The sequence below is a fragment of the Pongo pygmaeus genome, chromosome 5 (assembly GCF_028885625.2).
Source record: "Pongo pygmaeus isolate AG05252 chromosome 5, NHGRI_mPonPyg2-v2.0_pri, whole genome shotgun sequence".
NCBI lineage: Eukaryota > Metazoa > Chordata > Mammalia > Primates > Hominidae > Pongo > Pongo pygmaeus.
In genome coordinates, this window is record NC_072378.2 from 160,236,523 (window position 1) to 160,261,062 (window position 24,540).

The 24,540-nt window shown below is 41.9% G+C and overlaps 1 protein-coding gene across 2 annotated transcripts in view; it reads right to left on the reverse strand.

Moving 5' to 3' along the window:
* Nucleotides 1-14,366: 14,366 nt before the first annotated feature.
* The window catches only part of SOD2 (superoxide dismutase 2), a 46,631-nt gene continuing 36,457 nt past the window's right edge, over nt 14,367-24,540 (reverse strand). For both annotated transcript variants that reach the window (XM_054492277.2, XM_054492278.1), the window contains exons 3-6: nt 23,405-23,521; nt 20,134-20,313; nt 17,749-17,913; nt 14,367-14,549 (exon numbers count right to left, since the gene is read on the reverse strand). In XM_054492277.2, coding sequence (XP_054348252.1) covers nt 17,768-17,913; nt 20,134-20,313; nt 23,405-23,521 — 443 coding nt within the window. In that variant the 3' untranslated portion in view covers nt 14,367-14,549; nt 17,749-17,767. The remainder of the gene's footprint in view (nt 14,550-17,748; nt 17,914-20,133; nt 20,314-23,404; nt 23,522-24,540) is intronic.

Here is a 24,540-nt window from a genome sequence, read left to right on the forward strand (position 1 = left end):
GTTAAATAAGATGGTCAGGGGAGGCCTCTTGGGGAAGTGAGGCCATGAGAAGAAAGAGGAGTAACTTCCTAGGTAGAGGGAACAACAGGTTCCAAGGCCCAAATGTGCAAAAAGGCTTCAAGTGGCCTGGGAAAGATGGAATCCAGAATACCTGGCACATACCGAGCAAAGGGGAGAGGATGTGAGATGAGACTGCAGAAGCAGGCAAGAGCCAGCCCATGCAAGACCGTGAACATCTTGGTAGAGGATTTTAGGCTTTAAGAGCAAAAGAATGACACTGGACATTTTTCAAGCAGAAGAATGCACAACTGTAGGATTCTCCTGGTTGCTATATAAGGAATGAGTTAAGGGGAGGCAGGAATGGAAGCTGGAAGACCATTTATGGGGCCTTTGGAGAAGTGCAGGTGAGAGAGTATAGGGAGGAGAAGGTTATATTTTGGAGGTAGACTTGCTGCTAAATTGGATAAAGGAAGGGAAAGAAAGAGAAGACTTAAGAGTAACCTAGGCCAAGCACGGTGGCTCATGCCTGTAATTCCAGCACTTTGGGAGGCCAAGGCGAGTGGATCACCTGAGGTCAGGAGTTCGAGACCAGCCTGACCAACATGGAGAAAACCTGTCCCTACTAAAAATACAAAATTAGCCGGGTGTGGTGGCACATGCCTGTAACTACTTGGGAGGCTGAGGCAGGAGAATTGTTTGAACTCGGGAGGCAGAGGTTGCGGTGAGCCGAGATTGAGCCACTGCACTCCAGCCTGGGCAAAAAGTGAAACTCCATCTCAAAAAAAAAAAAAGAGTAACCTAAATTCTGAGTTCAATCAATTAAGTGTTACCACTCACTGAGGAGAAAGACTCAGAGATGAGCAGATTTGGGAACTGGCAGAATCCAGAGTTCACTTTGGAGCAAGTGAGTTTTGAATGCCTATTAACCACTCCAGTGGAGCAGTGAGATAGGGTGTATGAACTACGAAGTCCAGAGAGTGGAGGCTGGAGCTGGAACTGTAGTGGGGAAGAGTGTAAGTCAGTACTCTTCTGACTGCAAGAGACAAAAATTCAACTCAAGTAGCTTAAGCAAAATAAGTAACTAAACAAAAATTGAATACAATAATATTAGTGAACTTTCAGCTCACATAACCAGTAAACTCAAGGATGGGCTTCAGGCCCAGCTGGACCCAGAGACTCATATAATGCCATGGATTATGCCTCTCTCCATTGCTTGGTTCTTCCTTTCTCGATATACTGGATGAGGTGGCACCATCTCATAGGTCCTCTACACAGGAGTCCAGAGAAAGAGGAAAACTCTTTCCATAGCCCACATGCTGAGGCTTCAGGACAATTCTCATTGGCACAATTTGAGTCATGAGCCCATCTCTGAACTTATCATGCATTCGAAAAATAAAAGGACAACATGACTAGTCTGGGTTGTGAGCCAATGCAATGGGTCAAACTGCGGAAAGGAAGCCACAGAGCACAGAGATAAACAACCTTACCAACCCCTGATGAAGGGAAAAGTAGTTGCTCCCCCAAAGAATAAGTAGGGTACTTTATCAGACAGTGGGGATGGCTGCTAGATGCTGAGTAACATTAGTTATTGTAACAAGCAAATCCCAACATTTCTATGTCTGAACACATTAAAATGCTATTTCCTGCTCACATAATTTTTCTTTTTTGAGACAGGGTCTTGCTCTGTCACTCAGGCTGGAGGGCAGTGACATGATCTCAACTCACTGCAGCTTGGCTCTTCCTGGCTCAAGCCACCCTCACACCTCAGCCTCCTGAGTAGTTGGGACCACAGGCATGAGCCATCATGCCCAACCACTCACATAATCTATGTGTTCTTGATTGGGCAGCTTTCTTTGAAGCAGTGATTTGAGGAAACGGGTTTCTTCCCTTCTGTATCTGTGCCAGCTTCAACAAGCGGCTTCTAAATTTCTAACACTAAGCCAGGCATGGTGGCTTATGCCTGTAATCCCAGCACTTTGGGAGGCTAAGGTGGGCAGATTGCTTGAGCTGGGGAGTTCAAGACCAGCCTGGGAAACTTGGCAAAACCCCATCTGTATGTAAAAAATAAGACAAAAATAAAATAAAAATTTAAGAACAAACAAAAAAATAAAGTAGTAGCACTCACTCCTCTCAAGTCAGCAGAAACGGGTGAAGAAGATTAAGAAGACACACCCATTTCTTCACCACTTCTGGTCACATACAGAACTAGCCATGGGGCCCCACTATGTGAAAGGAAGTCTTGCAGAAGTCATACCTGGCTGGGCAACCACTCCCAGCAGCCACTCTGCACAATGGGAGGGAAACCTAAGCTTTTGGTGGACAGCAGCCATGTCTCCCACAGGTGCTGAGCAGACAAGGAGCAGATGTCCATCTCTAGCATCCAGCCAGCAGTCCTGCGCAGGACGGAGAGTGATCAGCCTGGGCTTACTCCATGCTTTTCTGGGCTGGTCTCTCTCACAGTGAAGCTCCATGTTTATGATTCTTGGCCCTAGATGTATATTAGAATCACTTGTTGCCAGGCGTAGTGGTTCATGCCTGTAATCCCAACACTTGGGAGGCTGAGGTGGGAGGATCACTTGAGCTGAGTTCAAGACCAGCCTGGGCAACACAGAGAAACCTCATCTCTACTAACATTAAAAAAAAAAAAAAATCAGCTGGGTGTGGTAGCACATCCCTGTAGTCCCACCTACTTGGGAGGGGTGGGCTGAGATGGGAGGATAACTTGAGCCCAAGAGGTTAAGGCTGCAGTGAGCCCTGATTGTGCCATTGCATTCCAGCATGGGTGACAGAGCAAGGCCCATATCCATGCTCAGACTGATTGAATCAGTCTTTCATGGGTAGAGCCTGGCATCATTATTTGGGTAAAACTCCTTTGAAGTGGCTCTAATGTGTACCCAGGAATGAGAAACATCTGGCTTAAATAAAAGAAAGACATTTGGCTGGGCACGGTGGCTCACGCCTGTAATCCCAACACTTTGGGAGCCGAGGTGGGCAGATCATCTGAGGTCGGGAGTTCAAGACCACCCTGACCAACATGGAGAAACCTGTCTCTACTAAAAATACAAAATTAGCCAGGCATGGTGGCGGGCGCCTGTAATCCCAGCTACTCTGGAGGCTGAGGCAGGAGAATCGCTGGAACCTGAGGGGTGCAGGTTGCAGTAAGCCAAGATCGCGCCATTACACTCCAGCCCGGGCGACAAGAGCGAAACTCCATCTCAAAAAAGAAAAAAAAAAGAAAAGAAAAAAAGGACATTTAATAGTTCTCAGTAATAAAGAGAGGAACCAACTGTCTTTTAAAATTGTAGTCTTAAAATTTTGAGGGAAGAAACCCAGTGAATCCCATCTTGGGACAGGTGGCCGTCACTATACTGGGGACCATCGCGAAAAAAAAAAAAAAGAAAAAGAAAAATGTGTCAGACAAAACTACAAATGTTCAGCACGGTGTTCAAACACACACTGGGCGTGGCAGCAAGATCAGAGGATGGGAGATGAGAAAGAAGCAGGACTGAAGGCTACACGTTCAAGGAGTTTGTCTCAGAAGGAAACTGCAAAATAAAGACCATCCCTGACATCTTGACATTGATGCTGAAAGGGAGAGAAAGCCCTGAAGGCCGGGCGTGGTGGCTCATGCCTGTAATGCCAGCACTTTGGGAGGCCAAGGCGGGCAGATCACCTGAGGTCGGGAGTTCAAGACCAGCCTGACCAACATGGAGAAACCCCATCTCTACTAAAAATACAAAATTAGTTGGGCATGGTGGCACATGCCTGTAATCCCAGCTACTCCAGAGGCTGAGGCATGAGAATTGCTGGAACCTGAGAGGCGGAGGTTGCGGTAAGCCAAGATTGTGCCTTTGCACTCCAGCCTGAGCAACAAGAGTAAAACTCCATCTCAAAAAAAAAAAAAAGGAAAGCCCTGGAGGAGTGACTCTTGGGACAGAAGTTTTGACACACTCAAAGTGAGAAAATCAATCATTCAGTATACACCATGCACAGGCCCGAACCTGGCCCCAAATATCTCATTTTGCCTGAAAAAAATGAAAATGTCACTTTCAACACCCCCAACCAAAATCTCAATTTGTTTACAAGAACCATGTAAGGAACCTTATTCCTTAACCATTTGATGGTTGAGTTCCCCAAAAATAGAAATTAAAGCCACACACTGTCTTTCATCTGCCCTCTTTGCAGGGGTACATTCACTTTGGGCTCATCCCAGGCATTCTTACAGAAAAGCTTAACCAAATAAAAATAAGCTTTTTAGGGGGTAAAAAACTGTTTTGTAAACAATGATATACTTTGGGACTAAGAAGGAAATGAAAGGATACATTTAAAACATGTATATCAAGAAGTAAATAAAAACATCAGTGGAAGTACTTTATTAAATCAGAAAATTACAGCATTTTTGTACATGAAAAAGCTTTCCCCCTACAACTAATAAGGTACAAATAACAGGCATTCTGTCGGAATTATCATGCACTGTGGTGGAAAGTACACTAAGGCAGGAAGTGGGTTCCAGAACTAGTCTGGTGAATGTTCCATGTGCTGATGAAAAGAACGTGTGTTCTGCAGCTATTAGAATGTTCTGTAAATGTCAGGTCCATTTGGTGTAAAGTGCAATTTAAATCCAATATTTATTGGTTTTATGTCTAGAAAATGTGTCCAATGCTGAGAGTAGAGTTAAGTCCTCAACTACTATTGTATTAGAGTCTATTTCTCCCTTTAAATCTAGTAACATTTGCTTTATACCTGGGTCATCCAGTGTGGGGTACATATATATTTATAATTATAATATCCTCAGGCCTGGCACAGTGGCTCATGCTATAATCCCAGCACCTTGGGAGGCCAAAGCAGGAGAACTGCTTTGAGACCCAGAGTTTGAGACTAGCCAGGCAACATAACATAACCCCATCTCTACAAAAAAATTTTCTTAATAAAAAAATATGATTATATCTTGCATGAATTGATCCTTGTATCATTACATAATGACCTTCTTTCTCTCTTTTTACAGTTTTTGACTTAAAGTCTATTTCATCTCATGTAAGTATAGTTATTTCTGCTCTTTTTTGGTTTCCATTTGTATGCAATATCTTTCTCCATCCCTTCACTTTTAGCCTGTCTTTACAGGAGAGGTTTCTTATAGGCAGCATATAGTCGAGTCATGGTGGTGGTTTTTAATCCATTCAGTCAATCTATATCTTTCAAGTGAGAGAATTTAATCCATTTACATTCAAGATTATCATCAATAGAGGTGCAGACTTTTTAAAAAAAAATATCTTCCCAGGAGAATCACTTGTTTTTTGAGAGACAGGGTCTCTTTCACCCAGACTGGAGTGCAGTGTAGACTCACACTGTAATCACAGCTCACTGTAGACTCCAACTCATGACCTCAAGGGATCCTCCCACCTCAGCCTCTTAAGTAGCTGGGACTATAGGGGTGTGCCAGCATGGCCAGCTAAATTTTAACTTTCTGTAGAGATGCGGTCTTGCTTTGTTGCCCAGGCTGGTCTCAAACTCCTAGACTCAAGAGATCCTCCTGCCTTGGCCTCCCAAAGTACAGGGATTACAAGTATAGGCCATCACACTCAGCCTTGATAGGTGAAGACTTACTTGTGTCATTTTTTAAATTGTTTTCTGGTAAAAATGCTAACAGCAACTAGGAGCTAAAAGATTCATTTGTTTTTTTCCTCTGGGCATCGACTCTGACCCCCAGTGAAGAATGGTGGCAGCTGTAAGCACTACCAGCAAGTATACCCTACTGGTTGGAGAACTTTGTTTAAAGTATATAAGTTGTATGCCTTCTGTAAATGATGATTTAATAATATCAATATCCATTTATCCTCTATAATCATAGTCAATACACAGAGAAAAACAAAAAATGCCAGAGTTGGGTTGGGTTCCAAGATGGCCGAATAGCAACAGCTCCAGTCTACAGCTCCCAGCGTGACCGATGCAGAAGACAGGTGATTTCTGCATTTCTAACTGAGGTACCAGGTTCATCTCACTGGGGCTTGTTGGACAGTGGGTGCAGGAAAGTGGGTGCAGCTCACTGAGCGTGAGCTGAAGCAGGGCAAGGCATCGCCTCACCAGGGAAGGCAAGGAGTCAGGGAATTCCCTTTTCTAGCCAAGGGAAGCTGTGACAGACGGCACCTGGAAAATCGGGTCACTCCCACCCTAATACTGCGTTTTTCTAATGGTCTTAGCAAATGGCACATCCGGAGATTATATCCTGTGCCTGGCTTGGAGGGTCCCATGCCCATGGAGCCTTGCTCATTGCTAGCACAGCAGTCTGAGATCAAACTGCAAGGCGGAAGCAAGGCTAGGGGAGGGGAGCCCGCCATTGCTGAGGCTTGAGTAGGTAAATAAAGCAGCCGGGAAGCTCGAACTGGGTGCAGCCCACTGCAGCTCAAGGAGGCCTGCCTGCCTCTGTAGACTCCACCTCTGGGGGCATGGCATAGCCGAACAAAAGGCAGCAGAAATCTCTGCAGACTTCAATGTCCCTGTCTGACAGCTTTGAAGAGAGTAGTGGTTCTCCCAGCACGGAGTTTGAGATCTGAGGACAGACTGCCTCCTCAAGTTGGTCCCTGATCCCCAAGTAGTCTAACTGGGAGGCACCCCCCAGTAGGGGCAGACTGACACCCCACATGGCCAGGTACCCCTCTGAGATGGAGCTTCCAGAGGAATGATCAGGCAGCAACATTTGCTGTTCAGCAATATTCGCTGTTCTACAGCCTCCACTGTGATACCCAGGCAAACAGGGTCTGGAGTGGACCTCCAGCAAACTCCAACAGACCTGCAGCTGGGGGTCCTGACTGTTAGAAGGAAAACTAACAAACAGAAAGGACATCCACATCAAAACCCCATCTGTACATCACCATCATCAAAGACCAAAGGGAGATAAAACCACAAAGATGGGGAAAAAACAGAGCAGAAAAGCTGAAAATTCTAAAAATCAGAGCGCCTCTCTCCCTCCAAAGGAACATAGCCCCTCGCCAGCAACAGAACAAAGCTGGACGGAGAATGACTTTGATGAGTTGAGAGAAGAAGGCTTCAGATGATCAAACTTCTCCAAGCTAAAGAAGGAAGTTTGAACCCATCACAAAGAAGCTAAAAACCTTGAAAAAAGATTAGACGAATGGCTAACTAGAATAACCAATGCAGAGAAGTCCTTAAAGGACCTGATAGAGCTGAAAACCATGGCACGAGAACTACGTGACGAATGCACAAGCTTCAGTAGCCAATTCGATCAACTGGAAGAAAGGGTATCAGTGATTGAAGATCAAATGAATGAAATGAAGCGAGAAGAGAAGTTTAGAGAAAAAAGAGTAAAAAGAAACAAACAAAGCCTCCAAGAAATATGGGACTATGTGAAAAGACCAAACCTACATCTGATTGGTGTACCTGAAAGTGATGGGGAGAATGGAATCAAGCTGGAAAACGCTCTGCAGGATATTATCCAGGAGAACTTCCCCAACCTAGCAAGGCAGGCCAACATTCAAATTCAGGAAATACAGAGAATGCCACAAAGATACTCTTCGAGAAGAGCAACTCCAAGACACATAATTGTCAGATTCACCAAAGTTGAAATGAAGGAAAAAATGTTAAGGGCAGCCAGAGAGAAAGGTCGGGTTACCCACAAAGGGAAGCCCATCAGACTAACAGCAGGTCTCTCGGCAGAAACTCTACAAGCCAGAAGAGAGTGGGAGCCAATATTCAATGTTCTTAAAGAAAAGAATTTTCAACCCAGAATTTCATATCCAGCCAAACTAAGCTTCATAAGTGAAGGAGAAATAAAATCCTTTACAGACAAGCAAATGCTGAGAGATTTTGTCACCACCAGGCCTGCCTTACAAGAGCTCCTGAAGGAAGCACTAAACATGGAATGGAACAACTGGTACCAGCCACTGCAAAAACATGCCAAACTGTAAAGACCATCGAGGCTAGGAAGAAACAGCATCAACTAACAAGCAAAATAATCAGCGAACATCACAATGACAGGATCAAATTCACACATAACAATATTAACCTTAAATATAAATGGACTAAATGCTCCAATTAAAAGACACAGACTGGCAAACTAGATAAAGAGTCAAGACCCATCAGTCTGCTGTATTCAGGAGACTCATCTCACGTACAGAGACACACATAGGCTCAAAATAAAGGGATGGAGGAAGGTCTACCAAGCAAATGGAAAACAAACAAACAAAAAAGGCAGGGGTTACAATCCTAGTCTCTGATAAAATGGACTTTAAATCAACAAAGATCAAAAGAGACAAAGAAGGCCATTACATAATGGTAAAGGGATCAATTCAACAAGAAGAGCTAACTATCTTAAATATATATGCACCCAATACAGGAGCACCCAGATTCATAAAGCAAGTCCTTAGAGACCTACAAAGAGACTTAGACTCCCACACAACAATAAAGGGAGACTTTAACACCCCACTGTCAACATTGGACAGATAAACGAGACAGAAAGTTAACAAGGATATCCAGGAATGGAATTCAGCTCTGCACCAAGCAGACCTAATAGACATCTACAGAACCCTCCACCCCAAATCAATAGAATGTACATTCTTCTCAGCACCACATTGCACTTATTCCAAAATTGACCACATAGTTGGAAGTAAAGCACTCCTCAGCAAATGTAAAAGAACAGAAATTATAACAAACTGTCTCTCAGACCACAGTGCAATCAAACTAGAACTCAGGATTAAGAAACTCACTCAAAACCACTCAACTACATGGAAACTGAACAACCTGCTCCTGAATGACTACTGGGTACATAACAAAATGAAGGCAGAAATAAAGATGTTCTCTGAAACCAATGAGAACAAAGACACAACATACCAGAATCTCTGGGATGCATTCAAAGCAGTGTGTAGAGGGAAATTTATAGCACTAAATGCCCACAAGAGAAAGCAGGAAAGATCTAAAATTGACACCCTAACATCACAATTAAAAGAACTAGAGAAGCAAGAGCAAACACATTCAAAAGCTAGCAGAAGGGAAGAAATAACTAAGATCAGAGCAGAACTGAAGGAGATAGAGACACAAAAAAGCCTTCAAAAAATCAATGAATCCAGGAGCTGGTTTTTTGAAAAGATCAACACAATTGATAGACCGCTAGCAAGACTAATGAAGAAGAAAAGAGAGAAGAATCAAATAGATGCAATAAAAAATGATAAAGGGGATATCACCACTGATCCCACAGAAATACAGAGTACACAGAGAATACTATAAACACCTCTATGCAAATAAACTAGAAAATCTAGAAGAAATGGATGAATTCCTGGACACATACACCCTCCCAAAACTAAACCAGGAAGAAGTTGAATCCCTGAATTAGACCAATAACAGGCTCTGAAATTGAGGCAATAATTAATAGCCTACCAACCAAAAAAAGTCCAGGACTAGATGGATTCACAGCCAAATTCTACCAGAGGTACAAGGAGGAGCTGGTACCATTCTTTCTGAAACTATTCCAATCAATAGAAAAAGAGGGAATCCTCTCTAACTCATTTTATGAGGCCAGCATCATCCTGATACCAAAGCCGGGCAGAGACACAACCAAAAAAGAGAATTTTAGACCAATATCCCTGATGAAAATCAATGCAAAAATCCTCAATAAAATACTGGCAAACAGAATCCAGCAGCACATCAAAAAGCTTATCCACCATGATCAAGTAGGCTTCATCCCTGGGATGCAAGGCTGGTTCAACATATGCAAGTCAATAAACGTAATCCAGCATATAAACAGAACCAAAGACAAAAACCACATGATTATCTCAATAGATGCAGAAAAGGCCTTTGACAAAATTCAACAGCCCTTCATGCTAAAAACTCTCAATAAATTAGGTATTGATGGGATGTATCTCAAAATAATAAGAACTATTTATGACAAACCCACAGCCAATATCATATTGCATGGGCAAAAACTAGAAGCATTCCCTTTGAAAACTGGCATAAGACAGGGATGCCCTCTCTCACCACTCCTATTCAACATAGTGTTGGAAGTTCTGGCCAGGGCAATCAGGCAGGAGAAGGGAATAAAGGGTATTCAATTAGGAAAAGAGGAAGTCAAATTGTCCCTGTTTGCAGATGATATGATTGTATATCTAGAAAACCCCGTCATCTCAGCCCAAAATCTTAAGCTGATAAGCAACTTCAGCAAAGTCTCAGGATATAAAATCAACGTGCAAAAATCACAAGCATTCTTATACATCAATAACAGACAAACAGAGAGCCAAATCATGAGTGAACTCCCATTCACAATTGCTTCAAAGAGAATAAAATACCTGGGAATCCAACTTACAAGGGATGTGAAGGACCTCTTCAAGGAGAACTACAAACCACTGCTCAATGAAATAAAAAAGGATACAAACAAATGGAAGAACATTCCATGTTCATGGGTAGGAAGAATCAATATTGTGAAAATGGCCATACTGCCTCAGGTAATTTATAGATTCAATGCCATCCCCATCAAGCTACCAATGACTTTCTTCACAGAATTGGAAAAAACTACTTTAAAGTTCATATGGAACCAAAAAAGAGCCTGCATTGCCAACACAATCCTAAGCCAAAAGAACAAAGCTGGAGGCATCATGCTACCTGATTTCAAACTATACTACAAGGCTACAGTAACCAAAACAGCATGGTACTGGTACCAAAACAGAGATATAGATCAATGGAACAGAACAGAGCCCTCAGAAATACCACACATCTACAACCATCTGATCTTTGACAAACCTGACAAAAACAAGAAATGGGGAAAGGATTCCCTATTTAATAAATGGTGTTGGGAAAACTGGCTAGCCATATGTAGAAAGCTGAAACTGGATCCCTTCCTTACACCCTATACAAAAATTAATTCGAGATGGATTAAAGACTTAAATGTTAGACCTAAAATCATAAAAACCCTAGAAGAAAACCTAGGCAATACCATTCAGGACATAGGCATGGGCAAGGACTCCATGTCTAAAACACCAAAAGCAATGGCAACAAAAGCCAAAATTGACAGATGGGATCTAATTAAACTGAAGAGCTTCTGCACAGCAAAAGAAACTACCATCAGAGTGAACAGGCAACCTACAGAATGGGAGAAAATTTTTGCAATCTACTCATCTGACAAAGGGCTAATATCCAGAATCTATAAAGAACTCAAACAACCCCATCAAAAAGTAGGCGAAGGATATGAACAGACACTTCTCAAAAGAAGACATCCATGCAGCTAACAGACACATGAAAAAATGCTCATCATCACTGGCCATCAGAGAAATGCCAATCAAAACCACAATGAGATATCATCTCACACCAGTTAGAATGGCGATCATTAAAAAGTCAGGAAACAACAGGTGCTGGAGAGGATGTGGAGAAATAGGAACACTTTTACACTGTTGGTGGGACTAGTTCAACCATTGTGGAAGACAGTGTGGCGATTCCTCAAGGATCTAGAACTAGAAATACCGTTTGACCCAGCCATCCCATTACTGGGTATATACCCAAAGGATTATAAATCATGTTGCTATAAAGACACATGCACACGTATGTTTATTGCGGCACTGTTCACAATAGCAAAGACTTGGAACCAACCCAAATGTCCAAAAATGATTGACTGGATTAAGAAAATGTGGCACATATACACCATGGAATACTATGCAGCCATAAAAAAGGAAGAGTTCATGTCCTTTGTAGGGAAATGGATGAAGCTGGAAACCATCATTCTCAGCAAACTATCTCAAGGACAAAAAACCAAACACTGCATGTTGTCACTCATAGGTGGGAATTGAACAATGAGAACACTTGGACACAGGAAGGGGAACATCACACACCAGGGCCTGTCGTGGGGTGGGGAGGTGGGGAGGGATAGCATTACGAGATATACCTAATGTAAATGATGAGTTAATAGGTGCAGCACACCAACATGGCACATGTATACATATGTAACAAACCTGCATGTTGTGCACATGTACCCTAGAACTTAAAGTATAATTAAAAAATAAATAAATAAAAAATAAAATGCCAGAGTTGGCACCTTAAGATCCTCTTTCACAGCAAAGAAGCAGGACTAAAACCAGGCATCTTGACCAGTATCCCACAGGTGCTTCGGTAAAATCTCCAAGACCAGGACCCAGGTCTTCCAGTACCTAATTCAGTGTTCTTTCCATGCCCACACAAAAGCAAGCAGCAGAAGGAGGGGCAAGCATAAGGCCTTCCCACTCACCACAGCCATGCTGTCAAACCTCTCTGTGGATATGCTGTGTTAACTTCTGAGCCTTGGGGATACCCATATTTACAATATGATAAATACAGTAAGTCACATTGTTTAATATTTGGATATGGGCCCAGACACACAAATGAACAAGAACCTCACGTCCTGGGACTTCATGGAGCACATATTATAGTGGGCAGAGAGGCAAACTTGGAATCACCATGACGCTGGGCATCGAGACTACTGGGTGCAACAATGGGACACACTGAAAGGTGACTAGCATGTCATAGGAACTTGAAAGCATTGGTGCTCCTTCCTTTTCACAAACTGAGAAATCTTCATTTTTTTTAACGTGTCCCAGAAGCATCTTGACAACAGAAGCACTCTCATTACTGTAAAGCCCACAATGAATAGCAGACGGCATGACTTCATCCTAGACAGGTCATGCCAACTTCATGTCCCTTTCCAAATAGTATGCCAGTACTATACCAAATAGTATACCACTCTAGGAAGAGTGGTACCAGGAGGTAAGCTCCTATATTCCAATGACCAGAGTAAAATATCACCAGAACTTTATGTAAAATACATCTTGCAAAAGTATGGTTGCTTTAGTTTTCAGAGTTAAGGCAATATTCTGTGGTTGGTTAATGTTCTAAGATGTTACAAGAACTTTAAGAAACAAGGTCTCACACTGTCACCCAGGCTGGAGTACAGTAGCACAATCATAGCTCACTACAGCCGCAAACTCCTGGGCCTGTGATCCTCCTGCCTTAGCTTCTTAGTAGCTGGGATGATAGGTGTGAGTAACCACACCCAGCTATTATGAGAAATATATAAAATACTATTTGTGATCATGTTATTTATAAGAAATATATATATTGTCTCAATCCTTGCTTGGTCTCTTGGCTCCTAAACCCCTTGAAGTGTCTTTTGTTTGCCAATGAAATGACTGGTGGCTGGGAGCCTCTAGGTAGCTTCAGGATGGGGGCTGCTTACCAGAAAGACCAAGGCAAGATTAGAAGGTTTGGACTCCCAGCCTCAGCCCCCAACCTCCAGAAAGGGGAGAGGGGCTGAAGGTTGAGTTAATCGCCAATTGCCAATGGTAATGCTGACATAATGCAGCCTCCGTAAAACCCGACCAAAGGGTCGGGGTCCAGATGAGCTTCTGGGCAGCTGATGGCGTGGAGAGGGCATGAAAGCTCCATACCCCTTCCTACATGCCTTGCCCTGTGCATCTCTTCCATCTGGCTGTTCATCTGTATCCTTTGAAATATCCTTTACAGGCCAGAGGCGGTGGCTCACACCTGTAATCTCAGCACTTTGGGAGGCTGAGGTGGGTGGATGACTTGAGGTCAGGAGTTTGAGACCAGCCTGGCCAACAGAGTGAAACCCCATATCTACTAAAAATACAAAAATTAGCTGGGCGTGGTGGTGCACACTTGTAATCCCAGCTACTTGGGAGGCTGAGGCACGAGAATCGCTTGAACTCAGGAGGTGGAGGTTGCAGTGAGCTGAGACTGCGCCACTGCACTCCAGCCTGGGTGACACAGTGAGACTCCATCTCTAAATAAATAAATAAATAAATAAATGAAATATCCTTTACAATAAATTAGTATTGTAACCAATATGTAATTTTAATAAAGTAATAAAATTAAAAATGGGTAAACATAAGTAGAGTGTTTCTCTGTGTTCTGGGAGCTGCTCTAGCAAATAAATCAAAACCAAGGAAGGGGTCATGGGAATCCCACTTTATAGCCAGTCAGTCAGAAGTACAGGGACTTGCGATTGGTATCTGGAGTGGGGGCAGTCTTGTGGGCTGAGCCCTCCACCTGTGGGATCTGACTCCAATTCCAGGTGGACAATGTCAGAATTGAATCATAGGACATCCAGCTGGTGTCCACCGGACAATCTGGTGTAAAAGTATTCAGTGGTATGTGACAACAGCAAAAACACTTTGGTTTTGTCGTATATCCCTAATACTATGCTTTTAGGTTATCAGATGATGTTATTACAGATATGACTGGAGATACAGGTCTTGGTCTTAAGAGTAATATTTCAACTACCCATTATTTACTATTCCTTTCCCATGGAAACTCAGTGAAAATGATAGAACATTATAGGATTTTTAATGTTTTTGACATGCAAGCATAATGCAGACCTCTTTGATGGTTGACAGATTCTTTTATTAACAGTCAAAAACTTCACACAATTGGAAAATAAATGTTTCTTCAATGAATAATCAAAAAAAAATTATCCAGGACCTTATAGGATTTTCAGTATGTACCAGGCTTGATGCACATCTTAGAAGACAGGACATTATCTTGCTGGGATCATTAGGGTATGACTGAAAATGAGAAACAGTAATTTTTAAAACATTTACCTAATAATAGCTTTCCCAAACAGTAGTTCCCCTGAAATTAAAACAGGAAATACAATTTATGTTTATACCTGGTTTTAGATATGACTCAATATACATCAATTTTAACGTTATGGTTTGGTATTACTTTTTTAAAGGTGCTCAATAGAAATTCAGATCTCACTTTAAGACCATGAATTTCAAGTTGCAATGAAGTGTACAATAAAGTTGTAATTTCTCAACATCAAAGTTTAATTATTACAAAATAGTTCAAGCAACAGATAGAATTTCAAAAACAGTATTTGCTTTGTTTCCTTGTTTTGCTCCAACACTAATCATGCTAAGGTTTTTGAAGCACAGCTATGACTAGGGCAGGCACTGCTGATTCAGTCACAAAAACCCTTCTTGGATGAACAATACTTGTTCTTTTCAGAAGAAAAGGCAATTTTACCTTTTCTATTTCTATTATGAAAAACAGAGCTAAACAATCTTTTAAAAATTTTTTTGTATTTTTAGTAGAGACAGGGTTTCACCACGTTGGCCAGGCTGGTCTTGAACTCCTTTCAAGTGGTCTGCCTGCCTTGGCCTCCCAAAGTGCTGGGATTACAGATGTGAGTCACCCGCCCAGCCCTAAACAATCTTAAAGTCTCCTTTTCCACCAGATGACTAAAATCTTTAGTTTGTAAATTCCCTTAGTCTCTTAAAATCAATCTATCCAGAAGAGAAGAAAGACAAACTTAGTGAAGGAAAGAATGCTTCCTCACTCTCTCACCAGAAAGCCAAAGCAAAAATAGAGCCCCATAGAAATTTCAACATTGAATATTTTTTAAATCTTAAAGCTTAGTAGGAATCAAAAAGCTTTATATAAGTCAGCAGATCTGCAAACCTTGTTAGTTCAATACAAACCATGATCTAGCAGACAACTTATATTCAAAAGCTCATCTTTCAAAAGGTTCCACCTTGCCCGTCTATTTAAACAGTCACGACCTTCTTTAGAGAGGCAAGCAGTAATCTTACATGACACATAAAAGCTGTTTCACTGTGATACATATATAATGAAAAGTAATCAGTCTCCAGAGTTTTTCTAATCCACAAGCATGCATACACACACACACATACACACACCGCTTTGGTACTCTTGTCTCTAATAATTTTTAAAACCTACTTTTCTAATTGAATTTTAAACGTACCTTGAATTTAAATTTTTTTTAAACTTCAGTCTTCAATATTGAAACTGCTAAGTTACCCCATTTTTCCATGAAAAAAAAAATAGAAAAATAAACTTGGGGAAAAAATTAAAAATAAAAAATAAACTTGGGAAAACATTACTAAATAGGTTTAAGAAAAAAGCCTATATAGGCCAGGTGCAGTGGCTCACACCTGTAATCCCAGCACTTTGGGAGGCTGAGCCAGACTGATCACTTGAGGTCAGGAGTTCGAGACCACCCTGGCCAACATGGTGAAACCCTGTCTCTGCTAAAAATACAAAAAGTAGCCAGGCGTGGTAGCATGCACCTGTAATCCCAGCTACTCAGGAGGCTGAGGTGGGACAATCACTTGAACCCGGGAAGTGGAGGTTGCAGTGAGCTGAGATCACACCACTGCACTCCAGCCTGGGCAACAGAGCAAGACTCTGTCTCCAAAAAAAAAAAAAAAGAAGAAGAAGAAAAAAAACCGCCTATATAAAGAAAATATTCCAATAGGAGATAAACCTATGTACACAGAGTTGCTCACCCCAGCATTATCTGTAATAACAATTAGAAACAAATGAAATATTCAAAAACAGTAAATTAGGCAGATGATGAAACAACATAGGAAATGCATGATGCTAAGCCAAATATACAAAAAGATCCCTGTGAGACGGAGCAGGGACCCCTCTTTGGGGTGTGCCAGGGGGATTCCCACAAGCACAGAAATAAAGGAGAATCTTGAGTTTCCTTCACCGAAAACTCCAGGCACCCAGCTTGCCCTGAGAAGGAAACCAGCAACCTGATAAGCAAGAAGGTCATAACAGTTTCAAACAACAGCCAGGGAAGTTAGAGTCACCTAGAGACATCCTTAACACGTGCCCCTGAGCTACTTTTCAGAAACTCAGACCCCACCAAATGGATTCACACAGACGTCAGATAAGGGGAAACACCAGGGACTAAACTCTGACCTCCATTCTTTGTTCTCAGTTTCTTCCTGAGGGGCCTGGCCAGACCTTAATGTTCCTTTCTGCGGACCCCAAGTTTTTAGACAAAGCTTTGCTTCCTTAACCAATCACAAATCAGGGAGTCTTTGAATACACCATAACCTGTAAGCCCACCCCCTGCCTACCCCACTTCACCTTTCAGGCCAAACCAATATATAAGCTTCATGTAGGGATTTACAATTTTGGTATACAGCCATACCACCCTGAAGGCACCCGATCTCGACTGATTTACAGTTTTACCTTTAACTTCTGCTTTCCTGAAGTGTACCACTGCCTTTAAAAACTCTAGCTTGTAGGTCATCATGGAGATTGGGTCTTAAGCATGAGCTGCCCAATTCTCCTTGCTTGGCACCCTGCAAATAAACATCCTCCTTTCTCCTGCTGCAAAAACCACCTTTTTGCAGTTTTGCTCTTGAAGTTTGCCTTTGTGCAGGTGAGCAAACCCCAGTTCAGTTCACCTGCTACATTTAAACAGTATACAGCTCTATTTGCAAAAACTATACAGGAACATTTGACCATAACAAAAACCACTGGGTGACATCTACCAGAAGTAGCACTACAGAGGATTACTCGACAAAAAGTGCAATTTTCTATAGAAAGCCGAGTGTTTCCCTTGGGAAAGTGTTAATATTTTATTGTTAAATAACTGGGGCAAAAGACTAGATTTTCTATAACTGCAATAGAATAGGACTAGAAAGGCATCCCTACAAGTCCCCAAAGTATACGGATGGAATATTTTTGATGGTTTTATAAATGACAATTATAATTTAGCTCTCTGAAGAAAATGTCCAATCAGATTCAATCACACAAAGCATTTACTATTTTCAATCACTTGCCCAATAACAAAATGTTTAGTAAGAAATTATTCAGAACATTAAGTTGTTTATGAAATATGTGACTAAGCAACATCAAGAAATGCTACAATAGAGCAGCTTACTGTATTCTGCAGTACTCTATACCACTACAAAAATAGTCATAGAGAGCTTAACATACTCAGTATAATGATCGTGGTTTACTTTTTGCAAGCCATGTATCTTTCTGTTACATTCTCCCAGTTGATTACATTCCAAATAGCTTTTAGATAATCAGGCCTGACATTTTTATACTGAAGGTAGTAAGCGTGCTCCCACACATCAATCCCCAGCAGTGGAATAAGGCCTGTTAGAAAGAAGGGGAAAAAGAACAAACCATCAGTTTCAGTCTAAAACATTACATCTTCTCAATTTCAACTTTTATTATTCTACCCACACAAAATTACCCTTTGTAACAATCTCATTCACTTGTTTCTTTATATAAGTAGGAAATCTAGGTAAGAATGAATATTCCTATAAAATATTTTTAATTTATTGTTTACAAAGAAAATGTGACAAATACTAACAATAAAATAGACTTGGGAAAATTAATAACAGTACTTTAATAGCTATTCTTAAAAATACCAACAAATTCATTCAAGAGCCAATTCCCAGCCTTCCTCATGGTGGTCTTAGGAGCAGCAGGAAGGGTGTGTTACATCTGTGGGAGCGGGCAGAGGCCCACTGAGAACCTCCTCCAAAGGGTCTGGGCACTCACAGGGGTTTACCAGGAACCAGCTCTGCTCCCCAAGGCTAATTTTAATCTTTGGGAATACAGAGCAGATGGAGGACACAGTGTTTTCAGAAATTAAGTGAGGTAAATTAAGAATTTAGTTCTATCTGTAAAACATCCATTTAAAAAAGCTTTCGGGCTGGGTGCAGTGGCTCAGGCCTGTAATCCCAGCACTTTGGGAGGCCGAGGCAGGCAGATCTCTTGAGGTCAGGAGTTCGAGACCAGCCTGGCCAACATGGTGAAACCCCATCTCTACTAAAAATACAAAAAATTAGCCTGGCAAGGTGGCAGGCGCCTGTAATCCCAGCTACTCAGGAAGCTGACACAGGAGAATTGCTTGAACCCGGGAGGCGGAGGTTGCAGTGAGCCAAGATTGCGCCACTACACTCCAGCCTGGGCAACAGAGTGAGACTCCATTACGCACACACAAAAACACTCAAAATAAATTATAGCTCTCTCTATGAAAACAATTCTTAACCAGTATGTCTTGATCAGTTGTGAGAGGGGTCACTAGTAATTTATTATTAATAATTTCAAGTAGCAAAATTTATTAATGATTTTTATAAACAAAAGGCCATGACATTCCCTTATTTTCCTTCTAACGTGTTTTCCACAGGGAGAGAAAGGAGTGTAGCTGGGACTCACAAATATCAGCCTTTCCGGTCATGTAGCTCTATAAATAACCTGACTATACAGATTGGTGCTCACAAATTTTTTGTGGCTTTTACAAATTGTTATGCCATTTCACTGTCCCAAAAGAGCTGTTCAGATTCTGCCAAAATCCGAGTCTATCCTGGGAAGTGAGCCACAGATCAAGAGTATTCCGATGTCAGGGGTAGAAGAAGGCGCGGAGAATGACTGTTGTTGATGTGAAGTTATCACTTTAAGTTCAAAGTCCCAACCCTCTGCCAGACAACTCATGGCTCTATTTCCCATACTCTTCAGTGACATTTTTTAAATCCAATTAGGCTCAACAGCAGAAAAGTATTTGGTGAGCCCAGCCTGGCACTTCCAAGCCAAATATTTTCATATACTCTACCAAAGAGCCCCAGAAAGGCAGAAGGTCTGGAAACCTGAGATCTAGTCCCAGTTTAACCTCAAATGCTCAGCAGAGGAGGTAACAGTACAAGCTCTGAAATCAGTCTCTGCTTATATTTCTTTTCCTCACTCTTGTTCTATAGCTAATTTTTTTTTTATTTTAGTACATATAATTATCTAAGCTGATACTAATTCTCTGTAGAATGAAGCAGAGTTAATAAGTAAAACATTTGGCTGGGCGTGGTGGCTCATGCCTGTAATCCCAGCACTTCAGGAGGCCGAGGCAGGCAGATACCTGAGGTCAGGAGTTCAAGACCAGCCTGGCCAACATGGTGAAACCCTGTCTGTACTAAAAACACAAAAATTAGCTGGGCATGGTGGTATGTGCCTGTAATCCCAGCTATTTGGGAGGCTGAGGCAGGAGAATCACTTGAACCCAGGAGGCGGAAGTTGCAGTGAACTGAGATCACACCACTGCACTCCAGCCTGGGCAACAGTGAGATCTGTCTCAAAAAAAAATAAATAAAAATAAAACATTTTTGTTAATGTACCTATAAAATTATGTGTACCTAATTTTATGAAATATCAGGACTTCTAAAACATTTTTACTTACACAAGACTCTGGGTGTTATCTGTTAAGATTTGCAAATTATTACATGTTCGTAAGTTAAAACACTGTTAGTTGTCCTTATTTCTAGTTGAACGCTTTACAGTAGAGCATCTCTCCCAAATGATATCACAATTTTTAAATCTAACCTGTCGTTCCTTGCAGTGGATCCTGATTCGGACAAGCAGCAATTTGTAAGTGTCCCCGTTCCTTATTGAAACCAAGCCAACCCCAACCTGAGCCTTGGACACCAACAGATGCAGCCGTCAGCTTCTCCTTAAACTTGTCAAAGGAACCAAAGTCACGTTTGATGGCTTCCAGCAACTCCCCTATTAAAAAAAAAATCCAAAAACACCCACAAATGAACAGATTTCAACAATTACAATAAAATGTTATATTACATGTATTAAAATATTTTTGTCATAGGGCCCAAGAAATTAGACAACATCAGAATGCGACACCTGGATCTAAGTTTCACAATTTTAATTCACGTTTTTGTTTTTTATAACTTCAACTTTTTTTTTTTTTTTTTTTTTCCATTTTTTACCTTTTGAGACGGAGTTTCACTCTTGTTGCCCAGGCTGGAGTGCAATGCCATGATCTCGGGTCACTGCAACCTCTGCCTCCCAGGTTCAAGCGATTCTCCTGCCTCAGCCTCCCGAGTAGCTGGGATTACAGACATGCGCCACCACGCCCAGCTAATTTTGTGTTTTTAGTAGAAACAGGGTTTCTCCATGTTGGTTAGGCTGGTCTCAAACTCCCAACCTCAAGTGATCCACCCGCCTCGGCCTCCCAAAATGCTGGGAATACAGGCGTGAACCACCGCGCCCAGTTGAAATTTTATTTTAAATTCAGAGGGTATATGCACAGGTTTGTTACATGGGTATCATATGATGCTGAGGTCTGGGGTGCAACTGATCCCATCACCCAGGTAGTGAGCTTAGTATACAACAGTTTTTCACCCCCTCCCCTTCTTTCTCCCTCCCTGCTCTGTCCCCAGTGTCTGTTATTGCCGTCTTTATATCCATAAGTACTCCATGTTTAGCTTCCACTTGGAAGAGAGACATGTGGTATTTGGTTTTCTGTTCCTGGGTTAATTCGCTTAGGATAACGGCCTCCAGCTGCGTAGTTCACATTTTTTAATGAATCGTGTTAGAGCGATTTCCCCACTCACTGTGCTATTTTCGTTAGGAAAGAAATACTACTTTCTGTTAGCTTTTTCTTTTCCCTGAATAGAAAATTTTCCTTTGACTTCTACCCTCCTTCTTCTATGCCTCCATTGTTAAAATGGAGTTATTAAACAAAATAAAGTTATTGTTCTTCTCCAAGGCAGCCCAGCTCTTCCTGTCTTGATGGAAAGTTCTCTCTACGACTGAACTAAGGGTATACTTTAAGAGCTATAATCCTTTTATTCTGTAGCGATACAGAATATAATTCTAGATTAGTCACATCAACTAAATCAACTGGGTCAAAATTTCACTTCTCTTATTCTACGGGTTTAAAAGTAATCATCTTTGTAAGCACAAATGATGGAATGTGGTACAGATTTAAAAAAAATGGCAGCATACCAAAACCATTGGTTGCATATGAATATATCTGATATTCTGGTAACTGACAAAACTTCAAAAGTATTAACCAATAGTCTAGAAGACTGAACTCAGAAAAAAAATAAGTTGGCCGGGCACGGTGGCTCACACCTGTAATCTCAGTACTTTGGGAGGCCGAGACAGGTGGATCAACTGAGGTCAGGAGTTCGAAACCAGCCTGACCAACATGGAGAAACTCCTCTCTACTAAAAATACAAAAAAATTAGCCGGGCATGGTGGCGGGCACCTATAATCCCAGTTACTCGGGAGGCTGAGGCAGAGAATCGCTTGAACCCAGGATAGGCGGAGGCTGCAGTGAGCCAAAATCAAGCCACTTCACTGTAGCCTGGGTGAAAGAGCTAAACTCCATTTCCAAAATAATAATGAATAAAAACAAAAATAAAGAAAAAGTTGCCCAGTTTCCCATGCTTACTCTCCTCATTCATCATTACCTTAAAATGAAATTGCTTATTTCAAGTGCATAAAATAGGCTGCCTTCCATAACACTGATTAAAAATGAACAATAAAACCACAGAAACTTAGGGTGCATATCTGGAGCCCAGAAACAAGAGACAAGAACTACATTTACGCCTCATGCCTTCCCTGGGTGAGGAAGATAATTAAAGTTATCTGGGCCTCCACAAGCTACACAGGAAGTCAAGGAAACAGTGATAGCGAACAAGACCATCTAGCCCTGTACTCTCCTCATTCCCTGAACACTTTTAAAAAATACCCAGAAAACCTAATTTCCTGGAACAACTGACTTTTTATCAGTTAGGAAGAGTGAAAAATAGCAAATGACACTATAATTTAATTCTCAAAACAATACCACTGTTATCCTTGTATCACATAGATGAAAAAAGGTACAGACGGTTAACTATCTAATCCAGGCCCCAGAAACTAGTAAACAGAAAGTTCATCCTTTCTAGGCTGGACGCGGTGGCTCACATCCATACCACAGCACTTTGGGAGGCCGAGGAGTTCGAGACCAGCCCTGCCAACATGGTGAAACCCTGTCTCTACTAAAAATATAAAAATTAGCCAGGAGTGATGCCACATGCCTGCAATCCCAGCTACTTGGGTGGCTGAGACATGAGAATTGCATGAACCTGAAAGGCGGAGGTTGCAGTGAGCCAAGATCGCACCACTGCACTCCAGCCTGGGCGACTGTAAGACTCCGTCTCAAAAAAAAAAAAAAAGAAAGTTCATAAAACAAAGTTTCTCAGTCTTTCCCTAATATGAAGTACCACCCAGAAACCAGAAGGTGGAGTTGATGTGATATTCTATGTGTGCGTGAACATAAAATCTTACAACATAACCCCATGAATGCATTCTCCATTCCTACTTGGGTCCTTTTGAAAGTTACAACTTTTATCATACTCGTTGTTATGAAAAATATGCCACTATGATACCTCTGGTAAGAATAAGGTAACTTAGGCCAGGCATGGTGGCTCATGCCTGTAATCCCAGCACTTTGGGAGTCCAAGGCGGGCAGATCACGAGGTCAGGAGTTCAAGACCAGCCTGGCCAACATGGTGAAACCTCATCTCTACTAAAAATGCAAAAATTAGCCGGGCATGGTAGCGGGCGCCTGTAATCCCAGCTACTCGGGAGGCTGAGGCAGGAGAATCACTTGAACCCAGGAAGCGGAGGTTGCAGTGAGCCAAGACTGCGCCACTGTACTCCAGCCTGGGCAACAAGAGCAAAACTCCATCTCAAAAAAAAAAACAACAAAAAAAACCCCAAAAAACAAGTATAAGGTAACTTAAGTAAATCAACAATCGATTCCTACTGTGCACAAAATGTAGATAAGGGTGCACCAATATATACCAACCTTTGGGTTCTCCACCACCGTTAGGGCTGAGGTTTGTCCAGAAAATGCTATGATTGATATGACCACCACCATTGAACTTCAGGGCAGGCTGAAGAGCTATCTGGGCTGTAACATCTCCTGAAAAGTTAAAATGCAAACACATTTTTTTTATTAACTCCTACTTTTTCAACCACTGTATACATTATATTTTTTTCTTTGTAAGCTATTAGATAATGGGACCAGCTTATCTATAACATCCCTGTTTGTCCTAAAATTCAGCACCCCCCCGCCCCAAAATTATTTGTCCCAGACATGCTGAACAACTGATGAAGGACCTAGCAGAGGTGGAAAAGCTAGAAAATTCACTCCTGGCTGCTAGGCTCAGGGTTCTCTTAGAAGAGATTTCAGGAAATGAAATACCAAAGAGGACAATCAAATAAAATAATAGAATGCTAAAATGTATGGCTCAACATACAGACTGTACAGAAAACCTTCAACTCTCATTTTCAAGACAGACAACGATTCATTGGGAAATATCTCCAAGTCACATTAACAAGAAACTCAACATACTCAAAATTGAGCTACTGATGTTCAACCCCAAACTTACTCCTCCTATTGTCTTCCCCATTTCAGTAAATGCCAGCTCTGTCCCTCAGGACATCCTTGGGAACCTGATGTCATTTTTGACTCCTCTCCCTTCACCCCACATCCAATCCACCAGCATATCCATTAGCAAAGCCAGCTCTACCTTTAAAATACATCCAGTCTACATAAAAGCACACAGAGAAAAATAAAAGAAAAAAATAAAACACAAGCAGAACCTAATCCCTTCTCCCTAACTCTACTGCCACCTCATTGGGACAGAGGACCAGTATCTCTCACTGCACTGGTGCCACTATCCCCTCAGTTTTGGGGGGTGGGGGTGGGCCTTGCTCCCTCCAAAGGCTCCCCTTCTCACTGGAGTGAACCCTAGGTGTTTACACTCAGCTACTCTCACTACCAAGAGGCGCTGCACTTGATCCCGTCATTGAGCACGTGCTCACCCAGCTGCAGCCACACTGGCCTTTTTGCACTCACATGACCAACTTGGATGTTCCCCTCAAGGCTAGCTGAGCACTGCTGCCTCTGCTGAACACTCTTCCCCAAGACAGTCTCAT